The 12125-nt window shown below is 43.9% G+C and overlaps 1 protein-coding gene across 3 annotated transcripts in view; it reads right to left on the reverse strand.

Moving 5' to 3' along the window:
* Positions 1 to 12125, reverse strand: part of RBFOX2 (RNA binding fox-1 homolog 2) — a 169333-nt gene that overhangs the window by 2935 nt on the left and 154273 nt on the right. The window contains exons 11-12 of one of the 3 annotated variants that reach the window (XM_086468718.1): positions 6996 to 7035; positions 1886 to 1962 (exon numbers count right to left, since the gene is read on the reverse strand). In XM_086468718.1, the coding sequence (XP_086324844.1) occupies positions 1886 to 1962; positions 6996 to 7035 (117 nt within the window). Of the gene's footprint in view, positions 1 to 1885; positions 1963 to 4358; positions 4402 to 6995; positions 7036 to 12125 lie in introns of all 3 variants that reach the window. The other 2 variants (XM_086468726.1, XM_086468735.1) reach the window with 2 other exon arrangements.

Raw genomic sequence — 12125 nt, forward strand, 5'->3', positions numbered from 1 at the left:
AACCAGACTGTTCTCCCCTCCCTCCGTGTAAGAAGGAAACGGGTCAGGGGAAATTAGGCCAGAACAGTCTGTATTGCTGCTGTATTTCTGCCCATGCTACACACCTGTAGTAAAGGTCTTCAAAATGCTTACACTGGTAAGAGGTAGTTACTAAAAGTGTACTTACAGCTGGGTTGGCAAAATGTGAATCCTGACCCAGAGGAAGACCTGTGAGTCTCCTCCTGGAACTCCCACAAGGAGCTCTTGGGGCAGGAGAAGAGCTGGCTCAGACAGGCGGCTCTGCACACGCTGCAGTAATGAAGGATGGAGGCCATTCACCTTTCAGACCAGAGGCAAAGGCTGTTGCATGGCAGGCAGCAAAGAGGGCTCTGAAGCCCAGGTTAGATCTTCCTTTATTGTACGCGTCTGAACATCTTTGTTAACTTGGGTGGGGGGCAACGATAAATGAGCCATGGCTTTGATTTGCAAGAAACACAATGAGCCATAAATAACATCAGAAAATTCCAGATTGCTTCTGGCAATTGCTTCTGTCCCCAGTTGACATTTCAGAGTTTGAAGGACCAGAAGGCAGACCTACGCTCTTTACCTCCAGAATCAGCTCAACACACCTCTACCACTTCTTCAGCTCTTTTGTGTATATGTAACTAAGAACACAAGATCAGCTCTACTACAGGATTGCGTGTTTGCTCAGCAGTGCTCAGTTTTGGGCTAGGTAGCCTTTAAATTAGAAATAATGATTTTAATTTAATTTGGGTTGCTTTTGTGGGGGCTGCATTAGCCCCACGAAGGCTAATACGCTACCCAAAACACACGTGGGGACCCTTTCCTACTCTGGAGGAGAGGGACTCACAGCCTCTTCAATCTTCTAGTTAACAGAAGAAAGAGCAACACAACTCTACACCTCTGAAACATCACCAGACTGCCTGAAAGACATGTCATGTTACAGTTTTGTCCTTTTAATCTCACCTAGCTGTTTCAATCTCTGCATTTTTGATTGATGTTTTGGGGATGTTTAGCTCGGTTTTGGCACGCTGTCATTGCACCACCATTACTCTCACCTCCAAAACGTGACGGAGACAAGAGGAATGAGGTGCAGCCTTAATCCAAATCAAATCTTCATCAACCTCACCAAATTAAGACAAAACTTCATACCAATGCCATTGTGGTATTCCCTTAAGTTCACAAGCTTCCTGAACTACTGACGGGGTCTGTCGCTTGGGCACGGCGTACAAGGCATTTTCACCTGGTACCACCTTCCACAGAGCAGCTGGCTTTAGTGCACACCCAGATTCCCACTCTGCCCCACACTTGCCAGCCACATTTTAGATCAGAAGCCATTTCAAATGTGCCTGGCACATACTCTGAACATGACAGCAAGATGCAGTTTGAAACCAAAAAGGGTTATCATGTAATTCTCTTTGAACTCATGTCTCTCGTAAAGTAAAACAAAACCAAACCAAACCAAACCAAAAAAAGAAAAAAAAGAAGAAGAAAAGAAAAGAAGGGTTGGAATCAGGTGTGGGAGGGGGAATGGCGTAACATTTATTAATCAAAATTAAAAAACTAAGCATGCTGACATCTGGAGCTAGAACAACCAGCAAAGTCACCACGTTCAGACTCATATTGGCTAGTTCTATCCATCCCAGCATTCTCTTGGGACAGCAGTTCGCCCTAGGCTCTACCACAAGCTCAGTGAAGTACACAGCCTCAAGTACTAGAGCGTGCAGCCACAACAACCTGCTATTACGGAAACAGTCAGTCACCACTGGAGTTAACATTCCAACCTTAACGACTCCCGCAGCCTCCCGCCCTCGTCCCCCCCAAAATGGCTCCCACCCTAGCCCTGTCCCACACCACAATGTTAATAATTATAACAAGCAATAACCCATCTGTTATATCAGAGAAGGGAACAGAGACTCCACTGAGAGATTTAGAGCGGGATGTTAACATTTCTTCAGTCAACTGCACAACAAACAAAAAACAACAAAAAAAAAACAAAACAGGAGAAATAATTCATTGGAGAAATGAAGTTAAGAAATAGCTGACGTGTATTGCTTTTTAACCATGCACTGATGCAAAATTGAAGCTACTGTTAATTTGAAGAAAAAAAAAAATAAGAGTCACAGGATAGAGGTACACACGCACGGGCAGACCCGCTCCATTCAAAGCGGCCTGCAAATTCTACTTGTGTGTACTTCAAATAAAACCAAAAATGGGGATTATAATGGCCATGGTAGGTTCCTGTCATAGGAGCAATGAGTGTGGACAGCTGGGGGATTTCTGACACGGGGATGTATTTAGCATGACCAGCAGGTCCAAATACACCAAAACCAGGGTGAAGTAAAGAGGAAGAAAGTTGCAACTATTACTTGTTATTTTGCGAATGCCTTCACCAAGCTCCGGGACCAGTACGGAGCAAAGGAGACAGCGTGCAGGTTGCCTTACCCAGCTGATGCTCCTGTTCTCCGTAACCCAGGACCCACCTATAATTCCATCAATGCATCTAATGCCCTGCTCTGCTTGTCTAGTGCACCAGTTATTTTTCTCCTGCTATTCCTGTTCACAGACAATTTTAACTGGTAAGCAGAGCTCATCCATAACCTCAGCTACACGTGGTCCTACCACCCCTGGTGATTTCTGATGCCACTCCCTTCAGGTGCTCTAGTAAATACAAACTATTAACAGAGTAGAGCATCTTTGACAAACAGGAACAGTCGTGTTTCCCAATAAAAGAAACACTAATAATAATAGTAATTTTTTTTTTAAAAGGCCGTTGCTAGCAGCACCACACTCCTTCAGTGCCACAGCAACAGAAGACACCACTGAGTGGCATAGTCCCTGAAACTCAGGGCAGCCATGCAAACTCCCATTCCACCTATTTAAGTGAAGTGATTCCAGAAGGACAGGGTTACCCATCCAGGTTCAGTTTTTAAAATCTTTAGCCTTCTCTCAAAAGAAATGAGTGTGGCTGAGCTTCTTGCGAAGATGTTAAGTCAAAGACATTGCTATCAAAGGGACAGTTCTAAGCACTGCCTCGACAAGGAAACTGGGGAACTAAGGAACAGGCTTACACATTTCTAGTGGGCAGTAAGTAGCAACCCAAAAGGACTATCTAAACCAAGACTGGTCCTTTCTGGTACAGTCTTTTGGATTGTCTGGGAAGCATGCGAGAGAGATGAACACAACACCAAATGTTCTTCATCTTAATTCAAGCTCTCTTTCTCTGGATAGCCTGCCAGTGTTGCTGGGGCTGTGCTAAACCCCTTTTCCCCCATGTGAACGTGTAGTGCTTGAGCCTATAGATCTCAGTTGTCAAACAACCGTATTTGCTCAGATGTTCACAAAAGCCCAAATTTACTCTTCTGTGATGTTACCATCCTTGGCTCATCAATGAAGCAAGACAATACTTTTTTTAAAATTCCTTCTTTAACGTTAGATGACAGCTTTTTCCATATTGTCATATATTCTCTGAATTAACACAAATGTGGTGAAACAACACATACAGGAAGCTGCAATCCCAACTAAAGCAGCGTTCCAATTACTGAGCATGTTAATGCAGATAAATGAGCACTTTAAGACTATACAGTTCAGCTCAAAGTCCATCTTCACTTCCACTCTTCAGGTCCACATTAGGCGATCAATCCAACGAGAACATGAGGAAATCCAAACATACAGCTTACTATGTCAGTGTATCCTGTGGTATAAGCCTCCCTTTTCTTTTTCCCTTGCTGCCTCAGACGGGCGCACAGTGTGTTGCTGGCCCTTTTTACTACAAAGAGCCTTTACGCCACTAAGACACAAAAGCGTTCCCATACCCCTGGAGAAAGGAGTAACTCATGGTACCAGTTAGACAGGTTTGACCACCTGCCAGGTTTAGGCAGTGAGCCCAATTTTAGGATCTTTTATTTGTCCTATCTCAAATGTGTCTTCTCCACCCCTGAACTGCCCTATAACAGAAGTTAAGAAGCAGAAAGGGCTAGAACCATCTCCAGTATTTCTGTATTAGAAGGGTGGCATATGTGCACCAGGAATGAGCATGAATGAATTAAAAGAGGTGACAGGACAACGGCGTCCATTGCAGCAGGTGCTTCTACATGGTAATGGGACAAGCATGACCTTGTTAACCCTTCCGTTGAATTGACATTATTATTTTGTTTTGAATGAAATGCTACTCGGTGTGAAATCTGGACACACGCCGCCCTGCTACAGCAGGGGCTTGGATCACACGTGAGTCTGCGCTGCCCTAAAAAAGCCTCTGTTCCCATCTCTAATGTGGTGCTGGAATGGTTAGTATAATTCAGTTTTTTCCACTGCAATCCACAATCTGATCGGTTGGCAGGTCACACTGGCACTCCTACCTGAGGTATTTTAGCGCTAATGATTGGTTCCTGTAAGACTATTCTATAACAGAACACAGGAAGAGCAGTTCAAAAAAACACAGCTGTGGAAAGAAACAATCATACAAACAGCCCGCGGCGGGGCTCACCAGCCTTTTCTTTCCAGTGGATGCAAGCACGCTTTTCACAGGCAGAAGCAGTCTTCGCATGGGTGGGTTGGTTTGGGTTTCCCCCCCCGCCGCCCAGATTGACCCCGTTGTAGAAGAAAGATAACCTTTCTTATGAGCCGAAATGAAGCCCTCTGCATCCTGGTGCAGGTTGTTTTATGAATTCAGGTGTCTTGCCAGAGTGGGACGCATCCAACAACAGATGGAATGCCTTCTTCACAGAAGAAATGGCTAGCAGGATGGTTGCCCCAGGAAAGAAAAAAGGAGTGAGGAAGAGGAGGAGGAGGAAAATGAGAAAACAGTGCATAACGCGTATGCAGAAAAAGCAGCCCAAACTTGGGACACTTCCCCTTCATCTTGCCTACCACTAACCACTCCCTGCCAGCTCAACTCCTTTCCACCCTTCCTTGACACAACGCTACAGACTCAGAAGACCTAAGAGAACCTCCATTTAACTTCCCCCCCCCGCAAGTCCTAACTGAAGTCTGCCATCCCTTCCACAATCTGGACAAGCCTTTCACAGCAACGGAAGCACTGGATGGAAGCACTGCAGTGAAAAGCACGACAACTCAGTGCGGCGCAGGGACGCTGTGATCATTCCACCTGTGCCAAGCCAATTATTCGGAAGGGCAACTTCCATGTTTGGATTATGGTAACTTTTTCCCATCAGAGGGCTCTGGGCAGCAATAACACAGGAAAAAAGCATTACCATCTACCTTCATGACTCCCCTCTTCTATCGCTTTGCTTTCTGATGGTGAAATCAGAGTCACCAACAAGAAAGTCGACAGAAGTCTACCTAACAGTTCTGACCTGACTTGGAGGCCTGGTTTTGCGCTAGGTGATGACACTGCAGTGCAGTACCAAGTGGTTACGGGGATTCTTCGTTACTGAAGTCTCTGTCCTTAAAAGACATTCAATAAGCCTCTCCACCCCACCTGCAATGGAAGCTCTGAAGAAGCTTTCTCAAAAGAAACAGAGAGTAACCCTGGCCAGTCTTCCTTTTCAACATGACAGCCTCTTACATGCTGTAGTCTGAGGGAAGATGCACTAAGCACTGCTCATTCGCTGGCTTGCTTGCTGTAGCGAAGTCAGGGTCTAGTGTTTTGGGAGCGAGGTGGGAAAACCCAGAACCCTCTGTAGTCCTTGACACAGTTTTATAAAGGAACACTTGACCAGGCAAATCAGTTTTTAAAGGACTGTGCACATGATAATATATGTAAGAATGAAGAAATGCACCCAAAACCTCTATGCTCAAAGAGCACGTCTTCAAACTGCTGTAACCACGCTGGGAAAAGCGCCTTTACAAGACTTTACCCTCCATATAAGTCAACAAAATCCAAGAGCTAATTCCATCCATCACCTTGAGTCTAACCCCAGGATCCTCTTTTAAATTGTCAGCAGGAGCACCTTCAAAGGAGCGGGGATGTGAAATCCATGCTGACAACTGTGCCACTACTCAATACAAAACTTCCCCAGCTCCAAAGAGCTATTACTTATAATACCACGAAAGGGAACTCTACCAGAGCTGGGCAGGCCACAAGTTGCGATGGCAGTAGCGGGCCTGAACATTTTGGCTTTGAAAGCCATATTCCTACCATAGCTGCTCTGCAACAGCTCTCAACTGCTTTTCTCACCGGCCAGTCAGAATCTCTCCATCCACAACCCACCTACGTATACACATATGCCCTGCAAATTTGCAATACAGACTGTCTGGGTATGACAAAGACAATGACAGGACAAAGTCTCCTGTGGTATCAGAGCTAATTCCCAGACAGGAGGAGGCTGCTGACTCTTCTAACCGAACATCTCCACATATTTGTACTTTACAATTCCCCAAAGAGGCGAGAGAATCTAGCCTATTTAGGTACCATTTCTACCAGCAAAATGAGATGTCAGTTTTCACTCTAGCATCTCGGTCTCCATTTTTAATCAGTCCCAGCGTCTTCCCCAAAGGGATAACCCCCACATCCCAGTGGCACAGGAACGTTTTTAAACATCCAGCTTGCTCAGTTTAGTGTGGGCTGCACAAATCAAACCTGAAAGGGCCCCAAGAGGGGAGAGAAAGGGGAGGGCGGAGGGGGAGAAGGAAAGGGAAGGTCTGAGGCTAAACCAGTCCTGTTATTTTTATATCCAAATTATGTAAACGAGAGAAGTGTTGAGAGAAATTTTAATTTGCTAATCATCTCTCAGGTTGATTAGTAGCAGTGTGCATGTGGGGGACAGGACACCCAGTAAACTGACCCTGGCAATGATCAGGAAACCCAAAGGCTTAGGTCTTGCACCCAGGGGCAAGCGCAGTGACAGAGAAGCATGCTTGCATTCCTAAATATATAAATATATATATCCACAAGGAAGAAGAAAATTAAAAGTAAATGATATTTTAAAAAAACCAAACCAAACCAAACAAACAAACCAAAAGAAAAGAAAAAAAAAAAAAAAGGCTGGCTTGTCAGGGGTTGGGGACGAGAAGGCTCCGGTGTGTGTACTTACATAGAGGTCAGCACCGTAAAATCCGTCCTGGTAAACCACACTGCAGAAAATCCACACAAAAACAAAAAAAAAACAAAAAACAAAAAACAAAAGAACAGAAAACACATTCCGGTTATTGAGGACGGCAGCATGCACATGCGTTTTACACAGGCAGGTGATGTATGAATCCACAACCTGGGCTTTTGGCAGGAGCAAATCAGCGAGAGAATGTGTGTGCGCACGCACGCTAGACGGCTCCAAGTCATCTTCCACGGCATGCAAAGGGGGAAGGGGTGGGCAGAGGGGGAGACAGTATGCAAAGGAGAGAGGGAGGGGAACCACCATCTTGTACAATAAAAACAGACTCAAAAAGATCTGAATGTCCTGAAGAAGAGAAACAATGGTTTAGAAACCTCCACTCTGGTTATTCTCCTGTAATGATTTTAGTTACCCCCTAAACACATGGAAACATTGGCTTCATGAATTGGGCTTGTGAAATTGAGGAGCCCCTCAGAAGGCTTCCCACAAGGGCTGGAGTCACCTATGTCAGAAGCACGTTTCAGAGTTGTGTATGATTAAGTATTTCGAGCTTCAGAGGGCTGCATGACTTTGTTTCTGACATCCATACATCACCTGCTTTTACCCTGCACATTAGACATGCGATAAGATTTGGCTGATCACACAAGCATGCAAAGTATTATTATTCAGCATCTTAAAGAACCGATGCAACACCTCAGGAAAACAAGTCAATCAATTCTGATCAAAGTAAACACAGAGAAATGTAATTAAAAAGAAAAAACCAAAAATACCCACAATGCATTGCTTTCACAAGCAGAGATAATGAGCTAAAAAGGTTAGGTGACTGGTCCAAGGTCCGAGAATTGAAAGGTGCAGTGGGAGTCCCTGGTAGTAACGACCTATTCCGTAGCAGAGAGGAGCAACTGGAAGGGTTTCCATGGGATGGTGCTTTTTCTGCTTTAAGCCATAGCTTTCTTTCTCTCAGAACTTCAAGCAGGGAAACTGTTAAACCAGAGCCTGGGGTTCCCAAAGAGCCACTCTTACCAGAGCATTTGCTAGGGTAAGATTATGCAGCTCGCTTTGGGGACAGGGGTTCGGGGAAGGATGAGGAAGGAAGAGAGGGGATGCCCCCCACCCATTTGAGTTTAGCGTGCGCTTCACACTGAGGAATTTCCTCCTGCTTTGTCCTCTGAATAGCTCCGCACAAACTCGCTCGAGGCTTTAAAAAGCATTAGCCCCACCATCTGTGATGTTCATGGATCTGATGTGCACGACCTACCAGTAGCATAAGGAAAAAGAAGGTATGGAACACTAGCTTTTCTTTTGATTATCATTTCTTACTCATCAGATGGAATGTGAAATGCTGACAAGAGCCTGCCACCCTCAGACACCCAGCTATTGTAAGGCACGCACACACAGAAAAAGCCCAGCAGATCTTGCCAAAATTCTGCATGCTATTACTAAAAAATAAAATAAAATTAAAAAAAAACCAAAACTGTTGCAGTGTTAGCTACTGCTTGAATAATTTAGTCTTGCTGTCTTCCCCAGGAAAAGTACACTCCATTCCCAATGGACAAAGTTACTATGGTCTCCAAGAGCGCTGGGAGCAGATAAGAAGATAGAGACCCTTGTTAGAGGAAGAGGGAAGCCACTTCAGCAGGGAGAAGCAGGCCATAAGATCATGTTTGTTGAAGCTAAATTTTTACAACCACATAACAAAGAATTTGGCTCCTGGGGCGGTGACTTACATTGCTGGGTTCTCTATCTAGGACCAGGAGTGTTTTAGCAGTGATACTCCACCTGCTCCTGCAGGAAAGGCAAACGCATGACAGAGGAAGTGACTGTTGGTTTATGAACAGGTTAGCAGTTTTAACAGTTATTCCGAACACAATCAGTTGGATGAATATAAGCATTACCACATTGGATCAGGCCACTATTCCTGCAATTTATAATCCTGTCAGCCAGAGATGCTAGCATCAGCTCTCCAGAGAAAACTGCAAGGAACACTGATAACAGGTAAGAGTAAGACTTCTTGAGTCCAAACAAGCAAGCACACGTGCATCCTCTGTCTCTCCTTCAGTTAGGACTCGACTGACAACGACTGCCAGAGCTGAAATTCTGCAAGGTTTATTTACATGCTAGAATATCCATATCTGTAATTCTTAATGCTAGCAAAAACTGAGATAATTCCTTCATTTGAGAACCACAGAGACCATTCTGGTTACGTAGACTGACCAGAAGCATAAAGCAGCCCAGCAGCCCATCAAATCTCAGTGGCATCTGCAAAAACCCCACTAGCTGAGCTAAATCATATCCACAAGAAAAAGAAATATGTCGGTTTTGTAAAGCAGTCATCATATCATTTAGGTGTACCAACTGTTGACTGTGTTGTAAGAGGAATGCAAAAACCACCGCAAATCCCCCAAAGCTCCCTACTGCCTTATATCTAGTCTGACTTTTATCTACTTTTGGCTTCGAGTCAGTGAATCCTCTATATATTTACACTCCTAGACTAAATTATTCTTTACTATGGCGAGCCTACTCTTCATAAAGGTACTTAATGACCATGAACAAGTCAACGCCTAACCTATAGTTTGAGCAATAGAATTGATCAAGCTTATTTAGTTTTGAGAGTTTTACAGTAGGCAAGTCTTTTCAGACTTTACAGCTTTTGGTCTGAAGTGTCAGCATTCTTGTTTAGAAAGCACGGCAGCTACAAATCAGGGCAATATTCCAGTACAGCTTTTACTCATGCTATATATCAGAGGTTATAAAGTCTCCTTACATCTACTGAATGCTGCCTCGGTTATAAATTGAAGGTTGCATTTGTATTCGGAGGTCAGGCTCAGGTTACTATCTAACATCCTCTCCAATTGTCTGAAAAATTGCTTTCTAAAGCATGACTAGCCTTCCCTGGAAAAACATCCATGTCCATATGTAAGTATGTACATTCAACATACTCATAGGTAAATTTTAGTTTGAGTTCTTGAAATAAATGTTAAAACTACTAAGAACAATATGATTTCTTGCACCTTCCTCTGGAGTTATCTAGCACTAGACACGGGCAAAACTTACTCTAACCTAAACGGTGTTCAGGTCTGATCCAGTATGGCAATTCCAATGAGCTTTTATTAATCTACATTCTGTACTTTTTGAATTCTGCTAAGCTCTCAAATGCAGTGATACCATTAAGTTTTGTAACTTAAAACACCACTGAGGTTTGTGAAAACAAATTCCTTCTACCAGGTGTGAGTTAACCTGCAGCTTACTTTACTGTCGGCTTCCACATTATTCACTAGGTCTTGATCGCTCATGTATTGCTGACTGATCTTATCTCTCCCCTGGCTAGGAAGAAAGCAATGGATGCAGGGTAAGGTGTCAGGAATACGTGCCTGCCCCTGACTCCACAGAGGTCAACAGTGCCCATCCTACAGGTTCCTGCAACATGGAACTGAATAGCACATTTTGTACTATTCCACAAGGAATCAGACTCCCTCTACAAAACATACTGTAGAGATTCAGACCGTGATGACAATAAACACCAGAATTAGTTGATTACCTCCCAGTGCTTGGGACTAGGGACAGTTCTGGGCCATTTGTGAACCTGCCTTGTTTACTGCTGCCCTGCAAACATTTACTGGATAGACAGCAGGGTTAGCCAAACTCAACGTAACGTAAGTAAACACAGTCATGAGACAGTATTTGGAAGGGATGATCACTGGAGCCTGGCCCATATTACAAATGGAAATAAACCTTCTATACGGGACTCGGGCTGGATTTATATCAAAGACAAGCCTAGAGTCCCTCCCCATGCGCCACTCGTGACAGCCTCTTGCTAGGAATGCTCCAGCTGTTACTCCCAGGGATGAAGAGCACATCCCCCCTCCCTGGTACAAGTATTTCATATTCTGCTAGACGGCAGCACTTAGCTCAGCTTCGCTTCTCTGTTTCACTGTGGAGTACTTCCTAATAAAGCTGGACTGGGTCATTTTTAAAGCAACAGACAAACAAGTTGCAGGTCAGAGGCTATGGTTAGAGGATATAGAATATGAGCTAAGAGTGGTGGCAAAAAGAGGTGGAGCTGAAAATCCAGAAGAAACACTGTTCAGAAGGCCAGTGTGTTCAGGCGAGAGGTTTAAATTGAAGTCTTCTGCTGAATTAAATACAAACATTGCCAGACTTGCCAGAGAGCAAAGCTAGACAGATACGTGACCACTGCAGCTTGGTTCCTTGAGCTCTACTTTAAATAACAGACTGGACTCTAGAAAGAAAGGGTCACAATAGCTCTCACCACTTAAATCTGCTACAGAAGGTACTGCAAGCTTATCCAGCATATATTAGGCCAGCTCCTTGTACTGATGTGTGTGGCTTCCACCTCCCTTTTTAATAAAAGATTTATAATTTATTTTCTTCCCTGTTGGGGATTGTCTAAAGGAAAAAAGGGTCAGTCCACCTCTCTGCGTTGGAGGATTCATTCCTACCCTTATCCTGTCTGAAAACATTGCCTGCAAAATATGGCAAGTAAAATTCCAGAGACAGGCAATATGAATAAAGCATCCTCAAAATCAGAAACAAACAAACAAACAAAAAAAGACAGCTTGGAAGGGATTTGCTGATTTATCTGTCGTTCCATCACATTTAAACAAACAAAAACCCAAAACAAGACTCACATACAAACCTAGTTCCCTGTACTTTTAAACAGCAGAATACTCTCTTGTAACAGCATCTATTCCACTGCATGACTAGTGAAAAGTCAGAGGGCAAGGAATGCTAAGGCCACACATTCACCATTGGTTCATACAACAGTTAGAAGAACGTTGCACTTTCGTTCCATTTCCAAAACACTCCCAGCTTTAAATTAATGGACTTGATTAATCTTTGTTTTAAACCTTTTTAAAACCGTCTCCAACAAAGAAAGCAAATCCATTGTGGGTAACTGGCTCTTCTGTGTCCTACTGCCAGATGGTGAGGCATGAAGGTAGTGGATAACATTCCTCATTCTTGGATATGAAAACGTACATGGAGTGCAAAGAGCAGAACCTTTTCAGAATTTTTAGACCTTCTCTCTTGTATCCTTCTCAGCAGGACTATAACATATTGGGTCAATGGATGATGAATACCACGTAGACAAAT

Source organism: Leptosomus discolor, chromosome 1, assembly GCF_034619465.1.
Source record: "Leptosomus discolor isolate bLepDis1 chromosome 1, bLepDis1.hap2, whole genome shotgun sequence".
Lineage (NCBI taxonomy): Eukaryota > Metazoa > Chordata > Aves > Leptosomiformes > Leptosomidae > Leptosomus > Leptosomus discolor.